The sequence below is a fragment of the Nelumbo nucifera genome, chromosome 6 (assembly GCF_055504915.1).
Source record: "Nelumbo nucifera cultivar China Antique chromosome 6, China Antique-T2T, whole genome shotgun sequence".
Lineage (NCBI taxonomy): Eukaryota > Viridiplantae > Streptophyta > Magnoliopsida > Proteales > Nelumbonaceae > Nelumbo > Nelumbo nucifera.
This window is the reverse complement of record NC_142654.1, coordinates 18,167,354-18,191,998: the sequence shown is the minus strand read 5'-3', so window position 1 is coordinate 18,191,998 and position 24,645 is coordinate 18,167,354. Positions and strand designations below refer to the sequence as shown.

Genomic DNA, 24,645 nt, shown 5'->3' with positions numbered 1-24,645 from the left:
GTAGGATATATAGAGAACCCATTGCAAATTGGAATTCTATTCTAAATGTTATTCACCCCTTTTCTCCCATGTTAGTCCTAAATGTTATTCAACCAATCCAGCGATTAGCTCCTCATCACATATTCACCTTCCAATATCAAAGCTGACTCCAGTGTGGCTGTTTGGATTAAACCACCGCCAGTTGTGGACAAAGTTAAATGTTGGTATTTTAATTGTCACAAAGCGTTGATTGTCAACATATTTGCATTTCATTTGTACTCTTTCCAAGTTAGCCTTAGTAAAATTTCACCTCACATGTCACATCGGCTCGAAGACCAAGTGCCTTGTTTCCTGCCGATTCACCTTGTGGAATTACTTTTGCTTGTCGCTCCCTTCGCCGATCATCACCCACCCACCCCGGCCGTTACTTTCTACCGTAGGCCTTTGCATTTTCTTGAATTTGTCTGTGTTCACCGCCATGCCATCGCTGATTCCTGTGCTCTGCAAAAGGAACTTCTGTTCAACCAACAAAATTGCAGGACTCTTGTACAGTGGGAAATAACCAGCTTACAGGATTTACAGATTTACAGAATTTGCATCTCATGGATCCACCTTCCAGCTTACATTTTTTTTTTCAGAAAAATGATTCTTCGTTTTACGGAATTGTTATAGAGTTGCAGATTTCCCCCTATGTTAGAGAGTTACAGAGATTCGTATGCTGGCCATGATATCCTATTTGCGACTGGTTGCAGATTTAGTAAATTTGCGAGGCTACAAAGCATCCAATGCAATAGCAGGAAAGAATCTCTGCATGAGATTTAGTTGCAGCACTGATGATGCTGTGGGCATGAACATGGAGCCCAAAGGCGTACAAAACGTCTTGAATTTCCTTCAAAATGGTTTCTTCTATGCTTGTGGGTTACGGGTTTTATGGCAAGATCCCTTCATAGCTTCACTCTATCTTTTGAAAATTTAAAGGATGGTTGAGGGCAAAAGAGTCTTTTTATCATTTCAGTCAGAGATAACGGCATGGTATTCTGACAAGGGTACTCTTTAGTCAATTTCAGAAACCAAAGGAAATGTTTTAGTATTTCTCAGATATCAGAGGGGAGGTTTTAACTTTTCAGTATTTAACTCGTTTGAAAATCCCCATTTAAAACTTTCCTTCTGGGCGTAAAAATAATCATTCTTTCTTGGTTGAAGGACCGTAGGGGTTGGTATGATGTTCGAACTTGAGATTGGTGGAGACTTTTGAAGGGCGATGAACCGGTTGCAGAGCGAGATCAATATTGGCTGTGGAGTGTGAACATTGGAGAATCAGATCAGTCTTCTTCTTCTTCTTTTTAAATCTGCTTTTGCCATGCTTGGCTGGTTTGTGCCAAACTTTTGTTGGTAGAGAAGGGATCACATTCAGCCCACGCACTACTAATGTGGTATTTTATAGAACTTCGTACATAATTAATAGGCTATAGTGTTAATGTTTTCCATGTAATCCTTTTCGAAAAGATTTTATTTTTAACGAAACATAAAATGCGTCCTGGTGAAACTAAAAGGTGATTTTCTGCGGTGCTAAATTTCGATTCTTTTAGGTTTCTACTATGCTTTTGACTTTCCAAATATGTATGTCTCACATGTGAAGCTTTATCTACTTGATGAACACTCTGTATGCCCTCTATATGCTTGTGTTCTGGTCATAACGAATTCCGCAGCTACAACTTAAAAAATTGCTAATTCTAGTTTTACAGTAGCTATGATCTAACTTATAAGGTTTGTTGTAGGTTTCAACTTGGGTTTGTATATACATTGTAGGGGACTGAACTAAATAGGAAGTTCCCTTTCTTCACCAAACTGGAAATGATTATAAGCTTTTTGTAGATTCCAATTAATCTGTCAATGATTATAAGCTTTTCACAGGTTCTTCTTTTTCTTCCCCTTGGAATCAAAGGGACTTTATACTTGTGTTCCATCTCTTTGGTTTATACATTAACAAATTCTTTTATCTGCAAGATGAATGCAAGAACTGTCCCAACAAATGAGCTATATTGTAATAATTTGAAACGAAATTTATATCTAATTTCCCAAGTGAAATTGGCCGACTGTTCTTTTTCCATCACTCTTGTACCTTTCTCCTTCTCTTGATAAGTAAATCACTAAACAGGAAAGTATATTAACAAGTGTTGTTTGGACTGGACTATTGATGGATGTATACAGAACTTATATAATTAATATGCAATCTAACTATAATATTAACCTAAAAAACAAATGTTATAAATATGTTGCATGACACTTGTTTCTTGTCTTGTTTTTATCATCAGGGGACTTTATAACAATACCCTTTTTTGTTATATGTACAGATATATGCTTTTACTTAGTGTATATTCTAAAAGTTAGAACAAAGCTATGCATATGGGTTGGTCAAACTTCTCTTTTAATGAGTGCCTTGAACACTGTGGATCTCTTACATCATGTTGGATGCCAGTGTTTAAAATTAAAACTAATAATATACTGGCCACATTGTGATTCACCATATTCATGGTGTTCAAGCATCTGTATTGAATGGTAGGTCTGACTAATCCATATGGCTAACTTCCTCTACAAGTTATGATAGCGCATGGGCTGTCTAAATCAGTGGTCTGACATGTTAACTAGGTGATTTGAAAATATTGAGAACTATTGTAAGATGTTGCTGACAGAAACTATCCAATGGATTAAAGCATTTTAGGAATAAATAATTGAACTCGAAAATAACCAGGAGCTGAGCTTGTTAGTTTTTCTATTGCAGGCATTGAGATGATATTTTTTTTATTTGAACCTACCTTGTTGGGGCTCTACTTGAAGTGTGCTTCTACTAGTCTGCAGAATATTTAAATGGGAAATCCCATCTTCTATGGTACTTCTTTAATTTTTTGATCTCTATTAATTTTGTATGACAAAATAAGTTTTATTTTTATCAGAAGAAGCCATTTTTTTTATTAAATTAGATCATGAACAATTGAACAGTACAAGTAACTGTTGGAAGAACTTCCAACAACCCGTGTGGTAGAATAGTTCAACTACACCTTAGCCTATAGCAATTGCTGCCTATACACCCCCTGTACGGCTAATGAATCTGTCATCCCATTTGTAGTCCTCCTAACCTATTTGAAGGTAGCACCCATCTCCTTAGCTAAGTAATCTATTTCCCTTAGGGTGTGCTTATCCAAGATACAACTAACTTTTGTGTCTCTTTCCACCTCCACCTGTTGAAGCCCAAGTTGCTTTGCTAATCTTAGTCCTTACAGCAGTGCCATTACTTCATCTCTCAAAGAATCCCCAATGCCAATTGGTCTTGAGTACAAGGCAACAACCTTACCTAAAGAATTGCTAAATACACCCCAATGCCTACCGGACCTGGATTGCCCGAAGAGCTTCCATCAAAATTCAGCTTTATTTTGTTATTTTCTGAAGGTTTCCATTCCATCACAATTTTGTCTTTCACTTTAAATGAGTTTTATGTTTTTACCCAATGTGCAAATTTAACCTTTATGCAATCCACTAGTTCTTCAGATTTACTTTTCTCGTTGAAGATCCTCCCATTCCTTTCTTCCTAAAGAGATCTTTCCTTCTCTCTTTGAGATTGCGCAAAACAAAGATTGTCTGATAGCTGAAGTACTCTTTCAGGAAGGAAAGTCAAGTGAGTGGTGCCCTGTTTTTGTAAGGAATTTGAATGACTGGGAGGTAAGGCAGTGGCTAGAGCTGATGCAATAAATTAGTACCATTATGCCGGATCTGACAAGAGGAGACAAGAGAGTTTGGAGGTGGGGCAAGTTAGGAATGTTCACAGTTAGATCCTTCTACAACAAATTAAATGAGGTTGAGATGGAAAATTTTCCAGAGGATAGTGTTTGGAATACTGTTGCTCTCTTAAAGTGCTTTTTTTTTTATGTTGACTGCAACGTTGGGGAGGTACTTAACAGCAGATAAATTGACTAGAAGAGGTCTGAGGGTGGAGCCCGACAAGTATGTTATGTGTGGCGAAGCTTCTGAGGACCTGGATCATCTTCTTATTGTGGTGTTGGAAGCTAAAAGGCTAATCTAAGCAAGGAAAGATCATATGGAAAGTTGGGGCCTTCTGCAGTGGTTTGGACAGTCTGGATGGAAAGGACTAGGAGGATTTTTGAAAATAAATGCAGTACAGTGCACGAGGCTCCTGCTAATGTGGGGTCTGGGGAGGGACAGATATATGAAGCCTTACCCCTGTACATACAGAGAGGCTATTTCCAATCTTTTTGTATCTATGTATACAAGATAGAAATGTACAGAAAGGACATAGGCCCTTTACAGTTTCTTGCTGTTTAGGGGGTTGTAATCCTTTTGCTTTTTTAATAAAATACTTTACCTTGTCTTGAGAAAAAAAATATGTGAAGAATTTTTGAACTTTAGGGAGTGAAGAGTGGCTTCAGTACATAGTGCATGGTGCTTCATTACTTTGTGTAATGGTAAAATCTCAGGCTGGCAAGCATGGGCAGGGGCGGAGCCAAGGGGCGACCCAGGGGAGCCATGCCCCCCCCCCCCCCCCTATGGCCCAGAAATCCCCACTTATATTACTTTCTTCCATCTATATTTTTCCCCTCCCCCCCTCCCCACTCCAATGGTTGGCCCCCAAGTCTGAGGGCGGCCAATTTGTGCAAACAATGCCAATGTTTAGGACCATACCTTGTCTAGCCCTCCCAAGACCCAGATGGCTAGGACCAACATTGGGTTAATGCCCTTGTTTTTAGTACCCCATTGATCCTATGTGATTGTATTTTCTTTCTTGATTTTATTTATGTTTTAGTCAATGTTTTAAAACGCGGAGGCGTGACGCGAGGCGTTCCACTACCTAGAGCCGTGAGGCGTAGTTCAGAATGAAGAGGCGTAAGCCTCCTGAAGAGGAGGGGGGTTAAGAGGAGGATGAAGAGGAAGGGGGGATCTCATTTTTCTTTATTTTTAATAAAAATCTTTTATATTAAGAAGAATAAAGATTCATAACATTAGTTGAAAGGGGGGGTCTTGTCGAAGCAGAGGCGAGCTCGCAATCCCCTTATCTTTTCTTCCCTTCCCTTTCCTTTTCTTTTCTTCTCTTTCTTTTTCTTTCCCTTCCCTTTCTTTTCCTTTCCTTTCCTTTCCTTTTTATTTCTTTTTTCTTTTTTTTTTTCTGTCTTTTTATTATCAGATGTGCATGAGGCGCATGAGGCATACGCCTCTAGCACACGCGTCATGAAAAAAGTGGAAGAGGCATACGCCTCAGAGGTGTCAACGCCTTTGGCATACGCCTCAGGGTGTTTTGGGAGTGCCTCTCCTGGAGGCGCCTCTAGGCGTATGCCTCCCACGCCTTTTAAAACACTGGTTTTAGTATGTTCTATGAGGCCCTCCATGTTTGTAACAGTGCTGTATCTTTTATTCAACAGATGGAGCAGAAACTGAAGTTGCTCAAAGTTTTGTCGTTCGGCTCCATAATATTTTCTCTAAGGGTCTTCCTTTTGCAGCTCCATTCTCCAATTCAAGGATAAATGAACTTGATCTGGTATGCTTGTCTTGATACATGTAACCAATATATAAAGGGTCTTGTTGCCTAAATGATAAATACTGCAAAATTCTATTCAAAGTTCATGCTAATTGCTTTTCTCCTGTTGCAGGTAAGAGGTGTTTTACAAATGTTACAAGGTTTCTCCGGTTCACTGTTTTATTGGGATGACAGCAGGAGAAGTTTTTGTGCCAAAAATGGCATATATGTTTCCCACCTTTCTCAGACAAGTCTTAGTGGCATTCTCAATCAGTTTATATACAGTTCAACATGCTTACAGCTGGTAGAAGCTTTCATCAAGAAGGTAGAAATGTCATCTTTTAGATCACCTCCTACCTTAAAGGCATTTGCAAGTTCTGTTTCTGCATGGCATAAGGTATCTATCTTCTTAACATAAAATTACAATATTTGTTCCTTATTTAGTTTTTTAGTGTGTATACCTTCTAGAAAGATAGCTTATCATGTTTTGTGCAACAGAGGTTGCGAAGCATTGCTCTGAAGGAGGAAATGAAGATAGCTGAATCTGATACAATAACCACTCCAACCTTCCTGGGATTAGCAAATGCTTTGTCAAGGTTCTTTGACTATGACCGTGTTAATTGAACACTTGTTGATAGTTGAAATTAAGGAGCATGATGAGTGAAATGTAGTATGAACTGAGATAGTTGAACTTTCTTCTTTTGGGTGTTTTGAATAAAGTGTCAAGTGCCTTTACCAGCTAATCTTCAGTCTTGGGGTCCATTTGGGAGGGTTCTGCTTAAGATAAGCTTTGGTTTGGTTGCATGAATAATGTAAACTATGTTTCTTGACAACTGGCTTATCTGCCTAAGAAGTCAGATAATCTTGGCAAGGTACTCTGGATAAGCTATTCTAAGAGGCTGACATGGACATCCCTTCAACAGGGTGATTGACTTGGCTCTCTGGATTTTTCACCAAACATGGCTTGTAGGCTGTTCATGGCTTGACCTGCTTCAAAGAAGCTACCAAAACTAGCTTCACTGGAAAGTCAATTCTTAGCTCAGTGTAAGTGCTTTTGGGCTTTCAAGGTTTTTCACCAAACATAGCTTCACAACCTTCTGTGTGGGGCCTACCTTGCAATGCCAGAAGTCACTGCATGAAAGCCCTCCCAAATGGGCACTTAGTGTCTCAGTGTCTTGGCCCATAAAGCTCAAAAGGCCATGACCAATGTTGGACCCAGCTATCTGGTCTTGGAAAAGATGGACTGGATATTGACCTAACCTTCGGCACAATCTTATATTCTTATCAATGCAATGACTAGTCATTTTGGCCTTGCTAGTCAGTGTGACTAGTTGATGAAAAAAGTGTGTTCTAAATTTAAGATATTGATGCAGTGCCATAAACAAGTTAATATAGACTATAATCATGAAACAAAAAATGATATTGATTATTTGGTTTAAAATTTGCAAACATAGAAAAAGTTAGGCTGGGTAGGAAATTATAGCCTTTGTTTTCTGAAAGTGCCCCATTGATTACCCAACATGTAGGGGTGTTTATTATATGGTCCAGACTGCCAAACTGAACTGAATCGAACCTGTTAAAATTTGACCTGCCCTAGAATTTTGTCTTGTTCGTTGACTGTAAAGTAAACAGCAAGAAGTAGGAGAGGAAAGAGGAAGAGAGAAAAGAGAGGAAAGAGAGAAAGGCTGGTTCGAATTAGAGAAAAATAAAAGTTATCCCTTGATTCGGCCAGACCTGTTATTATATTATTAACTTATTAGAAAAGACTTGAGTGCCCTTCTTTAAGTAAGAGGCACTTGAACTAACACAACAGTACACATCAACATTCTCAACAAGTACAAAGACCGAAATACCCCCTCACTAACACCACTAACACTCCCCCTCAAGCTGGTGAGTATATATCATATAATCCCAGCTTGTTACATATGTAGTCCACTCTCCCCCGACTCAAACCTTTTGTAAACAAGTCTACCCACTGGTTTCCCGTACTAACATATGCAGTTTCTATCACCCCATTCAGCACCTTCTCTCTCACAAAATGATAGTCAACTTCGATGTGCTTGGTTCTTTCATGAAACACCGGATTGGAAGAGATATGAACCGTTGCCTGATTGTCGCAATAGAGCTTCATTGGAGTACTGATGTCATATCCTATCTCCTGTAGAAGGTTCCTCAGCCACACTAATTCACAAGCAGTATGTGCCATGGCCCTATATTTTGTTTTTGCATTGCTTCTTGCCACAACTGTTTGCTTCTTACTTTTCCACGTTATCAGGTTACCCCCCAAAAAGGTGCAATAGCCTGTGGTAGATCGTCTATCAGACATAGGACCTGCCCAATCAGCATCGGTGTATCCTTTTACTACTAGTTTTCCACCACTCCTATACAGCAAACCATGACCAGGAGCTCCTTTCAGATACCTCACAATCCTTAGCACTGCATTCCAATGTGGGACCAAAGGTTTCTGCATGAACTGACCCACCACACTAACCACAAATGAAATATCTGGCCGAGTAATGGTTAGATAGTTTAGTTTGCCTACAAGTCGTCAGTATCTGCCAGGGTCTTCAAATACTTCACCTATATCACTTCTCAGCCTCGTATTTGTTTCCATAGCTGTCTCAGCCGGTTTAGTACCCAACAACCCTGTTTCTTCCAGTAAATCAAGCACATATTTCCTCTGACACAAATTAATGCCATGCTTAGATCTTGCTACCTCTATGCCCCAAAAGTATTTCAACTTGCCAATGTCCTTTGTCTGAAAGTGTTCCTGTAGGAATGCCTTCAATCTGTCAATGCCCATTTTATCATTCTCAGTCACAACGATATCATCCACATACACCACCAATATTATTTTGCCTGCCGACGAGTCAAAACTGAAGACAGAGTGATCAACTTGGCACTGTTTCATACCAAACTTCTTGACCACCTCACTGAACCTACCAAACCATGCTCGAGGGGACTGTTTAAGTCCATAAATAGCCTTCTTAAGTCTGCATACCTTACCATCCTCCCCTTGAGCAACAAACCCTGGTGGTTGCTCCATGTAGACCTCCTCGAGCAAATCACCATGCAAAAAAAGCATTTTTGATATCTAGCTGATGGAGAGGCCAATCATACATAGCTGCAAGGGAGATGACGACACGAACTGACCCTATCTTAGCAACCGGGGAGAATGTCTCTTTGTAGTCAATGCCATAGGTTTGGGAGTACCCTTTGGCAACCAGCCGCGCCTTCAGGCGCTCAACACGACCATCTGGAAAGTACTTAACACTATACACCCACTTACAACTGACAGCCTGCTTCCCAGGAGGGAGAGCGGTGAGATCCCAAGTGTGATTATGATGCAGAGCAGAGAGCTCTTCTTCCATAGCACGACACCACTCTGGAGAGGTAAGGGCTTCCTGGACATCCTTAGGAACAACCACGGAGGATAACAAAGAGATGAACTGGCGATGGGAGGCGGAGAGGTGGGTAAGTGAAACAAAATTGGAAATAGGGTGAAGGGTGCAAGTACATTTACCTTTCCGGAAGGCAATAGGAAGATCTAGGTCGGAGACTGGTGTCGGAGCTGGAACTGGATCTGTCGACGGTAAATGAAGCTGGAGGAGCTGCAGCCGGTACATGCGGGCGATGTGTATACACGTGACGGATGGGTGGACGATCAACCGACGGTGGCATCGGAGGCAAGGACGTAGGCATGACTACTACCAGAGGAGGTGGATCAACCACAGGAAGAGGAAGAGGAGGTGGTGATGTGGAGGGAGCAGCAGCAGCAGATCCCACGAAGAACGGAGTAGACTCGAAGAATGTAACATCAGCACATACCAAGGAACGACGAGAACTGGGATGATAACACTTGTACCCTTTCTGAGTTCGGGAATAGCCAAGGAAGATACACTTCAGGGAACGTGCATCTAACTTGTCAGTCCTGGGACCCAGATTATGAACGAAGCAAACACACCCAAATACCCGAGGAGAAAGCGGAAACAGAGACATGTTGGGAAATAAGACACTAAAAGGAGAACGACCATCAAGGATAGACGTGGGCATCCGATTAATTAAGAAACAAGAGGTGAGCATTGCATCGCTCCAAAAGATTTTGGGAACATTCATGTGGTGCATGAAGGAGCGTGCTGTTTCTACAAGATGGCGGTTCTTTCTCTCAGCAACCCCATTTTGCTGCGGAGTGTAGGTACATGAAGTTTGGTGTATAATGCCATGTTGGTCCAAGTATTCTTGAAAAGATGAAGACAAGTATTCACGACCATTATCAGAACGGAAAATTTTGATGTGAACGCCAAATTGATTGCGGATCTCAGCATAAAATTTCTGGAAGATGGCAAATAATTCACTTCTTTCTTTCATTAAATAGAGCCACGTCATTCTTGAACAGTCATCAACAAAAATAACAAAATATCGGTATCCATTATATGACATCACTTTATAAGGACCCCAAACATCTGAATGAATTAAAGAAAAAAGACTCGACACACGGTTATCGACCCTAGAATGAAAGGGAACACGATGGTGTTTCCCAAATTGACATGACTCACAATCTAAAACAGAAAGTTGACTCAATGAAGGGTCTAAGGACTGCAACACTTTCAGCGAAGGATGACCAAATCTACAATGCCACTGGAGAGGAGAAATGGATGACTAAAGGGCCGTTGACGTTCGTCCACCACCATCAAGATAATACAGCCCACCGGCTTCATGCCCTCCACCAATCTTCATCCCCGTCTTGAGATCCTGAAAAACACACATAGAAGGGTAAAAAGTGATGGAGCACTTAAGGGATTTGGTCAGCTTACTAACAGACATAAGATTAAATGGAAGCTTAGGTACATATAAAACAGAGGATAGGGATACAGGGTCTAGGTCAACATTACCAACACCACATATAGATGATGTGGAGCCATTAGCAAGGGTAACAGATTGTGATGTTGAGCAATGAGTGAGAGATGAAAACACACCTGGAGTTCCCGTCATGTGATCGGAGGCTCCAGAGTCAATAATCCAGGGGTTGGGTGTGGATGCCAAACAAGCCATACCTGAGTGTGCAAAGGAAGCTGTGTTCTGCTGTGACTTGGATTGAACAAACCTCTCATACTCATCCCGAGGAACACTCACCATCTCCTTGCCTGGACCATCTGAGGGAGTAGAAGGCATCGGGTCAGCTGACCGGTTCTCCTGTCTAGAACTGAAACTGGTGTCACTAGTCATGGCATGGTTGGCCCACGTCGAGGGAGGACCATGTAAGTCATAGCAGTAGTTAATGGTATGTCCATCCAAACCACAATGAGTACACTTTCGTGGACCCGAGCCACGTCCTCTACCACGAGCTCCCCCTGAATCTCTGCCTCCAGTACGACCACAACCACGGATATGTGTAGATCCACCACTACCACTCCTGCCAAACTGGGCTCCTCGTGCCCCACTTCTGCCACCTTGACCTCTCGACACTGCGAATGCTGATTTATCGGAGACATTAGAATCCATAGATCTAATGGAAGCTCTCCGAAGACGAGCAAACACCTCCTCTAAAGCTGGAAGAGCAGATCCCCCTAGTATCTGGGCTCGTACTGGTTCATTCTCAGACTTCAGCCCCACCAGAAACCGTGTCACATCAAGCTGCTCTCGCTGTTGCTGTTGAACTTTGACATCAGAAGTGAGAGGATGATAGACATTTAACTCATTACGGATATTCCTCACACTGGCATAGTACTCCTCAAGGCTCTGATTTCCCTGTTGCAAATTGAAGTATTCCTGATACAGTTGATATACCCTAGTGGTATTATCTTGACCTGAATACAGTTTCTTAGCATGATCCCACACCTCTTTGGCTGTGTCAAGAAACATGAAGTTCACATTGATTTTGGGTTCCATACTGTTCCACAACCATGTAATGGTCTGTGCATCTTCCTGTTCCCAGTCTTCATACTCCTGAGAATTAGCGGGGGGTTTGTCCTCTCTTATATGCTTCACTTTCTTCTTCGCCTTCAGAAAAACCTCTACAGACTTGGCCCAAGGGACATAATTCTCTCCATTCAGTTTAATGGAGGTCATTTGGACATTCAGGTAGTCAGTAGATATCATGACACTAGGTTTACTATCACTATTATCTGCCATTGCCAAACTCCCTTATCACTGAATTCTGAGCACTGAATTATGAGCACTACACACTACACACTACACACAGACACTTCACCGAAATCTGCACACTGATTTCAACAGTAATAAATGCTGAGAACTGCAACACCACAAACCCTACTCACCGAAATCTGCACACTGGTTTCAGCAGTATTAAATGCTGAGAACTGCAACACCACAAACCCTACTCACTGAAGTCTGCACACTGATTTCAGCAGTATTAAATGCTGAAAACTGCAACACCATTAAGTAGACACTATTGCCCTTCGAATCACACACAAACCAGAATAAACCCTAGCATACTGCAATCTGAAAACCCATCATGCGAACTGTACTACACCTCTCATGTATTCCATAACAGATAATATACATAAAAAAAAAACTTTACCTCATCGCCTAAAGGCCAACCACACGAAGGGCTGAGACACCACTGCACCACACGTACCAGCCCTAACTAGGGCTTAGAAACCACAGCAACCAATCACCAACGACACAATTGGAGGCATAGGAACCTCCTAGGGAAGAGGGTGATCACTCCTTTTCAGCCCTTTTCCTAGTCTCCAACTCACAGCTGAGAACCCAAGAGAAACCCTAATTCGAATGCGCAGAAGACAGAATTCTAGCAAGTCTGATTTGTTGAACCTCGCTCTGATACCATGTTAAAGTTTGACCTGCCCTAGAATTCTGTCTTGTTTGTTGACTGTAAAGTAAACAGCAAGAAGTAGGAGAGGAAAGAGGAAGAGAGAAAAGAGAGGAAAGAGAGAAAGGCTGGTTCGAATTAGAGAAAAAAAATGTTATCCCTCGATTCGGCCAGACCTGTTTTTATATTATTAACTTATTGGAAAAGACTTAAGTGCCCTTCTTTAAGTAAGAGGCACTCGAACTAACATAACAATACACATCAACATTCTCAACAAGTACAAAGACCGAAATACCCCTTCACTAACACCACTAACAGAACCAAACTGAAATTGGAGGTTTGCTTTGGTCTGGACTTAAGACATGGTCTGGTTCAGTTTTCTGAATTTTAGAATGTGAACCAAACCATAAACCGGAATATATATAATATATAATATTATACATATAAAATATGTTATTTGGGCTTTCTAATTGGATTAAGCTCAATAGAATGGCCTAAACCATATTAGAGACCAGATCAAACTGTAATAAAATGGTTTGGTTTCTGTATTAAAACGATTTCGTTTGGTCTGAGAATTTCTCAGACTGCAATTTATTGGTTTGGTCTGAGATCTTCTCCAAACTGGACTGTGAACACCCTACCAACGTGCCCTTTGTGGAAACTTCATACTAATACATGATTCATTGGGAGAAAACTCAAAAGAACTCCTTATTTTATTTTATGCCTTTTTTTTTCTATTTTACATACCATCAATTGTGCTCCATCACAAATATTTAAAGCAACAGCATAAATATAACAAAGTACAAACATATTCTATATCAATTCAATAATTAGAGATACAAACACATTGGGAGAAAACTCAAAAGAACTCCTTGTTTATTTTATGCCTTTTTTTCTATTTTACATACCATCAATTGTGCTCCATCACAAATATTTAAAGCAACAGCATAAATATAACAAAGTACAAACATATTCTATATCAATTCAATAATTAGAGATACAAACATACAAAGCTTCATAATAACGTTGTTGTTAACTAAGCTGACTAGTCAATGATCAACCGGTCAACCTAGTCAATGCTTAGTTATCCTAGGCAACTACATCGATTATCAACTGACTAGTTGGTTGATTAGTCAATTGATGCTTTGATAACACTGCCTTGGCATTTTTTCCACATGGTGACCTTCAGACCTAAATCTGTTTTGCAGATACTCTGATCCTTTGTATTGCTTCTGGTTCTATAAGTGCTTCTTTGCACCCATCACCCTGTACAAACATATTCTATATCAATTCAATAATTATAGATACAAACATACAAAGCTTCATAATAACGTTGTTGTTAACTAAGCTGACTAGTCAATGATCAACCGGTCAACCTAGTCAATGCTTAGTTATCCTAGGCAACTGCATCGATTATCAACTGACTAGTTGGTTGATTAGTCAATTGATGCTTTGATAACACTGCCTTGGCATTTTTTCCACATGGTGACCTTCAGACCTAAATCTGTTTTGCAGATACTCTGATCCTTTGTATTGCTTCTGGTTCTACAAGTGCTTCTTTGCACCCATCACCCTGTTGCTTGTTTTGTTATTTATTTTCATCTTGTTATGATAGATTTATGCTGACGGTCTCTCGTTGATTTATCAGTCTTTGCTCACGAGCTGAATTTCTACTACAAGTAGTTCATGGAGCAATTCCAGGTGCTTATTTTGAACCCAATTCTTCTGTTCCAGCTGCTGAGGTGTCTGTTCATATCCTTGATCATCTTTATAAGAAGTTAAATGAAGTTTGTCTCGTGCAAGGTGGAGAGGTTGTAGAAGCATTCCTGGACATGCTTTATGCTCTAGTCTTTTGTCTTTTTATTGTCTTAGTTTTTGTGGTTCTAATTAACAGTTTTTGCTAATGGCAGGAAGAAGCATATCAGATGCTACTATATGTATTTGTAGGGAGTTTACTTCCATATATTGAAAGGCTTGATTCCTGGCTTTATGATGGAGTTCTTGATGATCCATTTGAAGAGGTAATATACTTGGTTTTTTCATATGATATCTTGATAAGATTGATAAAAAAGTGGACATTGTTAAGTTAATATTCATGTAAGGATAAGGAACCAAGTAAAATATTATCCTCCTTGTCCTCTTAGATGGAACTTGAGCACATTGGTTCAGGTTAGTGGTCAACACAGGCCCAACCCTAAAAACTATGCAAATGGCCTGGAGAAACCAAATCTGCTCACCTGATCTTTTTTAGTTTTACCTTGCCTAACTTATTTTGGTCTATATTCGTTAGGCTTAGCTTGCAATACCATGTGAGCCCAACCCTAAGAACTAAGCAAACGGCCTGGAGAAACCAAATCTGTTCACCTGATCTTTATTAGTTTTACTTTGCCTAACTTATTTTGGTTTATATTCATTAGGCTTAGCTTGCAATGCCATGCGAGCCAGAAGCAATTGAAATTGGTATTTTCACTTTTTGATGTTTAACTCAAGTTTATTCAGTCACACCTAAAACTTTGTTATTTATGTCTTGCATACTCCCTTTATTTGTGTATATAAAATGAATTTTTGTGGGTCCGGAAGCCAACCGCAACTCAACATTAAGGGGCTGTTTGATAACAGTTAAAGATGCTGAAGTGAAAATCTTATTGCTTTGTCTTTTAGTAAATAAGATTTTAAGGAGGCTGTGAGCTCCTTAATGGCTGAAACTGAAGTTGGGTAGACCACTACATAAAAATTTTACTATTTAATTATTTTAACAATTAAAGACAAAGCAATAAGTCTTTCAGTTTAGCTAGTTCAGCTGTTATCAAATGGCTCCTAAATTGTGTTGCGATTTCCTAACTGAAGCCCAGTTACAGGCCAGAAGATTCCAGAATAATATGGTTTGGTTGAGTCTAGCTCAAGTTGCAACACTTCTTTTTTACCATACATATGACACATGCAACAGGGACTGGGGCATGCTGTTGTGCACTGCCATATAAGCCAAGAGATGTTGGAGTTAGACTAGGGTAATTTGCTTGAAAAATAAAATTGCAGTCCACTTTCCACTGAAAGTAGCTGGAGGATGGTTCTACTTGGGAGACAAAAAGTTTGGTGGAAAGTCTATATTAGATGCAATGCCTAATTTGTAAAGTACACATACATGTATACAAATTTTATATTGCAAATATTAAATCATTGATGGTTATGAGCATATGCTATTTTTATCAATATTATGAACATATTCTGTTGAGTAATGTGGCTTATTTGTTACTGAAAAAGGCTTCTTTGATGGCCATAAGTATGGGGTAAGCAGTTTTTCCAATACCTATATATAGTAGGAAACTAGAAATGCGCAAGAAGGATACCTTCTTAACATAGTGTAAATTCTACTACTTTGTAGTGGAATTGCCTCAGGATTGTGCTCTCAAAAAGTTAGGAACATAGATCTAAATTTGTAATTTATATTTAACCCAGTGGGTTAGATCATGCATCTAATCAACTGAAAAGTTGTGTGTAGGTAATTTTGTGAACTGTTTTTTATCTTTTACTCAATGGGGAACATGTTCACCCACGATTTTTTTCTAATATAACTTCTTTAGTTAATGCACTCCTAAAACTTTCATTATTGTGAAAGTTAATTATTCCTTCACAAAACCTTATAAGTGAGGTCAGTTTGTCCTTCCTTCTCTCTCATCCTCACATTTCTTACTCTCCTCTTCCTTACATACATAATACATATACATCCTATTAGAAGCACCATTTATACATACACATGACATTTTTTTTGTGCATAAACATGGATATATTCATTTATGTTTAAACATGAATACATGCATAAACATATACACAAATATATCTTTTCAAGCCTGTATGTCACATCTTCCAGCCCTTCTCTATCCAGCACCCTCTACCGGCCTCTTCCTACTACACCTTATTCCAACAGTCATAGTATGCTAGAATTCTCTGACATTGTTTTTATGTTTTCCACTCTTGAAAGACTTACATGATTTATGCTCTCATTTTGTTTTGCGAACTCGTTCAAAAGGATGAACAGCCCATGTGAAAACCTGTGCCAGAGTCAGAGACTTCATGATTGTGGTGTAGAATCTTGAATTTTTTTCCTTGCAACATATAAATTAACTTCTGGACTTCTAGTCTATGTTTTTAAGTACTTTTCACCATCTATGTGGGAAATATAACTTCACTGCATTTTTATTGTCATCTATAGGTGTATGATAGAGTTCATTTAGTGCCTCAGTGTTTATTCCAATGGTGCTTTTTGTTTCATGAGAAATAATTATTTTCTGTTGCTTTGTAAATATAATGTGGACTGCAGGAATCCCATCAAATAAATGTACACACGATAGGTTCTGATACTTGTTCCTGTCTTGGTTCAACGTCATATTCTTTCTGATACTACAGTGCCATTATTTGCAGATGTTCTTCTATGCCAATGAAACAATTGCAACTGATCAAGCAACATTCTGGGAAAAGAGCTATCTACTGAGGCAAGTATGTCAAAAATTAAATCCTGGGTCATCTGTGGGTACTTGTTCCAATGCTGGTGAGTCTGTGGCTGGTGACAAGAAGGGAATGGCTGACAGAGATCCCATATCACATAGTTCTCTAAAGGGGAGAGATCAGAAAGGAATGGACCTTGAAGTCTGCCCTCTGTTCATTAGGGACATAGCAAAGGCCATTGTGTCTGCGGGAAAATCATTACAGCTGATCCGGCATGTTCGAAGGGAATACACAGCAATATCTGGTGTTGGCAGTGATCATGATATTGATGATTGCATAAGATCTATAAGTAGAAGTAATGCAAGTGAGCTGCATCATGGGAAGAGTGTAGGTGGGTTAACTTTGTCAGAGGTTTTCTGTATATCATTGGTGGGTCTCATAGGTGATGGTGATCACATCTCTAATTATGTTAGACTGGATGACTCATGGAACCTTGTGATGGCACATTTGGTTGAAGCTTACATGGACAAACAAAAGCTGGCCAAAGAAAATGGGGTAATCTCACCGGTTTCAGTCTGTTCAGAGAAGACTTGGTTTAAGTTCCTATTGGAAACACTGTCCCAGAAAAAAGATTTAGGGTCTGCAATGAAGGATGCAAATTCCTTCCATGAAGTGAAAAAGGAGAAATTAACCACAAATTTTGTGCAGGAATCACCACTTGTTCAATCATTTTCTCCTGAAAATCCCATCATTACCATGTGCCAAACATCTCTTGATAAAAATAGGGCCATTTGGAATATGTTGAACTTATCTAGAAATTTACATCTTCCTCCTCTGAATGATGAGAGCTTGAGGGAGGCTATCTTTGGTGTGAATAGTGGAATATCCCTTGCAGCCAATGGAACAGATTATAGTTTTGGTTTTCAATTTGGTGTGTCAGAATATATTCAATCACAGGGTGATGCAAAGGCAATAGAAACATTATTTTCTTTCTCAACTCTTCTTCCTTCTGTTCAGGTACTGGTAGATTTCTGGTTCTTGGAATATTTCTATTTCTATGCCATTTTCTAGGCATGTAGTTCATGAAGTCATTTTTTCCTTTTTACTTTGCAATAGGAAAACCTCAGTATATCGGAGCTTTTACCATTCCAGAAAAATAGCACCTTAACATCAAAAGTTCTCAATTGGATTGGAAGTGTTGAACCAAAGGAGACCCCACTTCCTCTGGTTATTATACAAGAATGTCTTGTTATCTACATTAAGAAACAGGTAGATCCCTCCAGATAAATCCCGAAACTTCCTTATGTCAGCTTGATGTTTATCTAAATCAAATTTCTTACGGTTTATATTCCCTAGGTGGACTGTATAGGGAGGCATATCTTGTTGAAACTGATGAATGGTTGGCGATTAATGGATGAACTTGGAGTATTACGTGCTATTTATTTGTTAGGTTCAGGTATTTTCTGGTCTTCTGAACCTCTATTTTTTGGATTTTTTTGGTCCGTTACCTGTTTGCTTAATTAAATATATAATTTTGTTATTGACATAAGATCTTACTATAATGAACTTCAGGTGACATGCTGCAGCATTTTCTGGCTGTAGTTTTTGATAAGCTAGATAAGGCAGAATTGTTGGATGATGATTTTGAGTTGAACACCATACTACAGGTGCAGCTAGTCATGTCTTGCAGAACAAGATATGCAAAGAAACCTAGTATACCCATCAGGAAGACGCTAAGGTTGGTCACAGCCAGTAACATACCTGGCATATGTGCAGGACGATAGGAGACACCGTTTGATGGTTTCCCTACTTCAACTCAATTCAGCCTTGTCCCAACTATATGGGATTGGGTGATTGGCTAGATGAATCCTGCTTTGCCATTCCACTCTGTAATTGTCATCCATTGTTAAATAATGGGCCCTGAAGTCATTTCTCACTACTTCAACCTATGTCCTTTTGGTCTGCCCCTAGCTCATCTGGACTCTTCAACTCGCAATAATAGATTACTTCTTGCTGTTGTTATAGATGGCCTTGTCTACATTTGACCAAACCATCTTAGTTTACTTTTTCTTATTTTATTACCTACTGTGGCTACTAACTAGGTTCCTAAATACATTCTGATCTTATCCTTTGTAATTTTCCCACTCATCCATCCCAACATTCGCATTTCTGTTAACTCATTTTTTCTACATGTTTTTTCTTGATTGCCAAATGTGATTTACAACATGGTTCCCTACCTATATACCAAAAAATTAAACCAGTTCATGATTATATTCATCAGGATCATTTCTTGGACTGATATGATGTTCTTTTATGGCCATTGGACAATTTCAAAATTGATGTTACGGTCATCATTCAATTTGGTTCTTGACCTATGAAGTTTTTCTAGGTGGATTGACCAACTCTAATCTCCCTCTATAAATGGAGGTGGTCCTGTCTCTCCCACAGGCTTTTCCATTGCTCTGTGCAGATGGAAATGAAGAGAGTTGAAGACCCTCTCAGAGTTCGGATGGTTTCTTCTTAACTCCCATCTAGCTGTTTGGGTACCACATTTGCCAGTATGTGAAAAACCTGAGGTCTACCTGGTGGGCATTTGATCAATTTTTACTTGCTTTCGAGATAATAATTACAGTACTTTTATTGACTACAGGAATCAATTAGAAATTCTGCTGATAGGATGCTTCTCAGTGCACCAGATTCATTGGTTGTGACAATTACAAAAGGGCATGACCCAGGTGGTGATGTACAAAGTATTGCAGCTAGCCCTGTCTCCACTCTTCATAAAGGTCGCAACCACTGTTTTGGCATTGATGCCCTTGATTTGCTGAAGTTCACATACAAGGTATGCTTCCAGCTTCTATTGCTTGACTTGACCGACCCTGATATCTTTTCATTGTTTTGATTCATTTGCCTTGTATTTTTGCTTAAAGATTTATAAGTTGGTATTTGTGTGCGACAGGTCTCTTGGCCTCTAGAGCTTATTGCTAATACAGAGGCAATTAAGAAATACAATCAGGTAAGGTTTATGTCTAGGTTTGCATTAATGTTATAGGGATCATGACATTATTCTTGATCAGTTAGTATTTATTGGGTTTAGGTGATGGGTTTCTTGTTGAAAGTGAAGCGTGCAAAATTTGTTCTTGATGAAACTCGAAGGTGGATGTGGAAGGTTGTTCTTCGACTTCTTCCTCTTTTCCCTCCATTATTTCCTTGTAGATACCTAGATATGGTTGATTTCGCTACCAATTTTTGATGTGAGAGAACATTTGTTGAGATTGAAACATTTTTTATTTGTAATTTCACCTATTTTAGGGTAGGGGCACTGCAACAATCAATCGCAAGCATCACTGGTTAGTTGAGCAGAAACTCCTCCACTTTGTTGATGCTTTTCACCAATATGTCATGGATAGAGTAAGATCCAATCTTTGTGTCAATTCTTTTTCATGAAGGAATTTCAGCAATCTTTGATCTCTGACCAGGTTAGAATAAGCAGGTTTTTCACAGTGCATGGCTTGAACTCTGCGAAGGTATGGCATCTGCTGGTTCTCTTGATGAAGTCAGAGAAGTGCATGAGGCCTATCTATTGTCTATTCAGCGGCAGTGCTTTGTGGTTCCAGATAAGTTGGTAGTGTAACCATCTCATTACTGTTGAGATTTGAAATATATTAAAACTGCTCTGCACTGGAATCTTGTGAGAAAGCATTGCATGTGGTTGTCTGATAATCTGCAATGAATTTGCAGTGGGCCTTGATTGCAAATAGGATCAAGATAATCCTTGGATTAGCTCTTGACTTCTACTCCATACAACAGACACTAAATAGCAGTGGAGCAGCCCTTGCTATCAAGGCGAGATGTGAGATGGAAATTGACAGGATTGAGAAACAATTCGATGATTGCATTGCATTTCTTCTCAGAGTAGCCTTCTGTTCACCCCTTTATTTTATTACCTGTTGGATCATCTGTGTCAGCTTTCAAGACAGAGTCCCTTTGGTTCACAGTTGGAATTGGCTGGAATGGATTCTAATTCCCAAGGGAGGGGGTGGGAATAGCCATTCCCTCAAATGGCATTCCATTAGGAATGGGAATATGATTCTGATTTTGCTCAACCAAATGGTTGGAATCAGAATGGACCTGATTCCAGACCCTTATTCCTGTGAGCCACGGACCCTGAAATATGTATATACATATATATATATGTATATGGTGTTAACCATGTATTCTTACATTAATTGTTTCTTTGATTGGCCATTCGCATGTAGGTTCTATCCTTCAAACTCAATGTGGGTCACTTCCCTCATTTAGCGGATTTGGTTACCAGGATCAACTACAACTACTATTACATGTCTGATAGTGGGAACTTGCTTACGGTTCCTGGCTCTGAAACCAGTGCTTCCAGGTTGGGTAAGGCCTTCCCTGCAAGACCTGACTGATGAGAAGAAGTTCTGCATATGGCGAGGTGCAAATCATCTCTGTTCTTCCACAAGTCTTGTACAGAAATTGTTTCTCTATATTTTCTTTTATCTTTTTCCTTTTATTATCAAGGTAATCAAGATACTACATTATGTAAACTTGTACAAGTTAACAAATTTGTAGTACAGAGGATGGAATCAAAAGTTTTCCCAAGATTTGGAAAACCTCGTAAAGAAAACAGAATTAGGCAGAGTCCCAATCAACAATGTCAATGCGGTCCACTTGTAATCTCTGGAGTTGGAAATCGGTATTATGTACAGGGTCCATCATCTCCGTCAACTCGGCTCTCCAGCATCAAAAGGGCAAAATCAGTCCAAATTCTATAGTATGTGTTTGGTATAGCTTCCATTTATCCACTAAATGTTTGTACTTGCCCACTTGATTTGTTTGTAAAACCGAGAAAAATAATAATAAAACCGTTTATTGACAATTAGGCACCACATCAGCAAAATAGTGAATGTCTACCTGTTGGAGGAAGTGCTAAAATGAATCTTCCCCCAACAGTAGATGTGCACATAAATTAAGACCTGTTTTTGCAAGTTTCTATGCGTACAGATCAACATAATGGGCGTAATGCTGAAGTGGTGCCTATGTGGCAGCGTGTATTGAATAAACGCTCATGGTTTCAAACACCGCCATAGTTTCTTACAGATTCTAAATGTTATCTTTGAGAGAGAAAATTCATTGAGAACAGCTGTATGATCATCAATGGATGCATTAGGCAGACGTCTATGATTAGTCTTAACTGTTTCACTCATGGGCCTCGGCCAATGAGTTCAATCCCTGAATGTTTGTTAATTATACTAGTGTAGGTGGGTGGTGGGCCATCCATCGGGGATATTCTATCTAAGTCATAATATACTGAATGTTTAATAAACTGTTTGTTAAAATGTTTCTATGAACATTGAATTTATAATTACAAAAAGGAGATAAGTCCTTAAAATAAGGAGTGTCAAATGCAACCCAAGTAATTATGTTATAAGAATCAAGTAATTCCATTTTGATTCAGTTTTATGTTTTATAAGTTTAGTTTTTGAAAATTTGATTTATTCAATTCGGTTTTTAATGAAATAAATGGAATGTCCACCCTGCGAGCCATCTATCAGACAAAAAGGAGTTTTGTGAGAGCATATTTTTTGATTTTATTGGTGATTAACAAGATGTAAATTACCTTTGCAAAATATTATATACTTTTTCCTTTTCCATTAACTAATTATATGAGGCGCGCATCCCACCAATTTGAGGCGTAAGCCTCGAACATTTTATAGAAAGAAAGCAACTGAGGCTTCTTGAAGCTTTATCCGATATAATTACACGGGATACCCGTTACAATACAAAATCCCCTCACTACGGGTGTAACCAAGAGTTGAGTCTCAATTTGGACTTCAAAGTTCGGAGCTCGAAATTCAACTTCAGTCAATATTCGATAGGCTTGATTATTGGTTTGACTTGATTGGATTATAAATAAATTAAGATTAAAATATTATAAATAAAAAATATATTAAAAATTAATTTTAATATAAGGAAGATATATGATGCAGGAAAAACATGGCATCGAAGAGTTTTGACCAATTAAGCTCGCAAGCTGCTTGAACTGAGAATTGCTAAGCTTGAACTTGGTTTGCTCTTTGCTCGGTTCAACTGAACTGAATTGCTAAGCTTGAACTTGATTTGCTTTGTCCATATGATCACTTACACCTCCATCTTATCATCAAAAAGTTGGCACTTAGGTCTGTTCATTTTTTGGTAAATAAATGTTTTTTTAAGAAATGTTTATCTGGATAAATGCATTTGTCATGTAAATAAGACAATGATTATTTTATTCAATTAAAACCTATTATTAAAAAGGTATTTTTGTTTATTCATGTACTACTGACAACTTTCCTAAGATGAAAAAGTTATTTATCACGTGGAAAATGGGTGTATACCCAAGACAATAAATTTTTCTGACATGCACGTAAATTTAGAAAAAAGAACATCAATTTCTTGTCAATGCAAATTTGGATCTGCACCCAACAGCACACCCCCACCATTGGGAACATCTCTCGATGATGACATCATCAGCGGGAATGTGCTGTGCAACGTTGTGGGGCGCAGATGTTAGCTTGATCAATGCAACCAAAATCCTATTGGTACAGAAATTGGAATTTTCAAGTTCTATATTTTAAAAGATTCTTTCATTTCATTTCAATTGAATTTTAATTTTCAACTCTTTCTTCACTCACACCGTCACCCGTTAAGAACTCTTAATCATCATTACAACAGTAAAAATATAAGAAATTATTAATTGCCGACAACAGAGGGATTGATGACATGCCCCATGAACAGCACCGCTCCACTCAGATCATCTCTCACCACAAACATGAATGGATGATCTGCTACGAAATCTATGGGAAAGGAAAGGCATTGTTGCTGAATTAGAATAGCTGTGCCAGCAGCAGCCACAGTTCCTGCTTCATCAATTTCGACGAAACATTTATGGTAAGCTCCTGAAACGAAAGGATTACCACCTTCCAGTGGACCTGTTAGCATTTCAGTCAGTTCTGTTTCGTTCTTGTCAAAAGGCAGCACTAGTCCTAGTTCCTTGAGGACTTTTGAAGCTTCAAAGCCGAATGAGATCTTGAACTTTGGGATCCGGAAGTCTTTTACTTGGATTTGTCTGACAGGGAGATAGCGATCAATAAATTCTGGATCGGAAGCCACCTTCTCGATCAAATCATGAAGTCCATCTCTCTCATCGGGAAGAAAGATATACATGGAAAAGCATCTGCTATTATCGTCTCCTTGCTTGTAAGGAAGTCTTGAGTACTTTGACGCCATTGTCTGAGCAAGCAAATTGATCAGACTCGCTAGTCATGAAGGGAACTTGGGTCGTGCTTCCATCAAGCAGATAGAATTCAGAGACCTCAGTTTTCGATTTATCAAAGTGCTTTTTCCATTCTCCTTTGAAATAGAGTGCATTTGCAAGCACAATTCTTGTATCTCCAACAATAGAGTGGATAGGGAGGAGATTCTTGATTAGCCCATTTGTTTCCTCTTCTACCCATGTATTCACATTCTCCGTCACCTCAAGGGGCTACAAGAAAATAATAAAAAAGTTAATGCGCTGAAACTTGAAATGATGGATCAGAAGATGCTTCTTCTTCAGTTTTTGTTCAAAGGTTAAGAAGAAAGGATTAAAATTTCTAAAAGAAAACTGAAATAGAGAGAGAAAGAGAGAGTTCAACCTCACCTTATTCACGAAATCAACGGCCTCGGCTTCTGCTTTATATACCGAATTAACAATATCTTTGAATGCAGGTTTTAGATTAACAGATTTTTCAACCCAAACGCCGTTGATGAAAAAGAGATGGGGCCTCCATTGGTCAGAGGTCCTTTGACGGAATCGATGAGTTGACGGCCAACCTGTTGGAGATGATCGATGTTCTGGGACTTG

At 39.1% G+C, this 24,645-nt stretch overlaps 1 protein-coding gene and 1 pseudogene across 4 annotated transcripts; one reads left to right on the top strand and one right to left on the bottom strand.

Moving 5' to 3' along the window:
* Positions 1 to 271: 271 nt before the first annotated feature.
* LOC104591140 (uncharacterized) lies at positions 272 to 21,408 on the top strand. 4 transcript variants are annotated; one of them, XM_088890246.1, is made up of 19 exons: positions 272 to 1,011; positions 1,191 to 1,412; positions 2,762 to 2,869; positions 5,409 to 5,524; positions 5,637 to 5,900; positions 6,002 to 6,099; positions 13,945 to 14,107; positions 14,207 to 14,317; positions 16,716 to 17,756; positions 17,856 to 18,008; positions 18,096 to 18,195; positions 18,312 to 18,406; positions 19,390 to 19,581; positions 19,699 to 19,755; positions 19,837 to 19,908; positions 20,052 to 20,150; positions 20,233 to 20,364; positions 20,481 to 20,654; positions 20,999 to 21,408. In XM_088890246.1, the coding sequence occupies exons 3-19, from the start codon at positions 2,848 to 2,850 to the stop codon at positions 21,167 to 21,169; spliced, it is 3,060 nt and encodes a 1,019-aa protein (XP_088746372.1). In that variant the 5' UTR covers positions 272 to 1,011; positions 1,191 to 1,412; positions 2,762 to 2,847; the 3' UTR covers positions 21,170 to 21,408. The 4 variants fall into 4 exon arrangements, with proteins under 4 accessions (XP_088746372.1, XP_088746371.1, XP_010248230.1 ...); XM_088890245.1 differs by having other exon boundaries at positions 1,183 to 1,412; XM_010249928.3 differs by lacking the exon at positions 272 to 1,011 and having other exon boundaries at positions 1,068 to 1,412.
* A 2,084-nt stretch (positions 21,409 to 23,492) lies between these two features.
* On the bottom strand, positions 23,493 to 24,029 carry LOC104591370 (serpin-ZXA pseudogene; annotated as a pseudogene).
* Between the last annotated feature and the right edge of the window lie 616 nt (positions 24,030 to 24,645).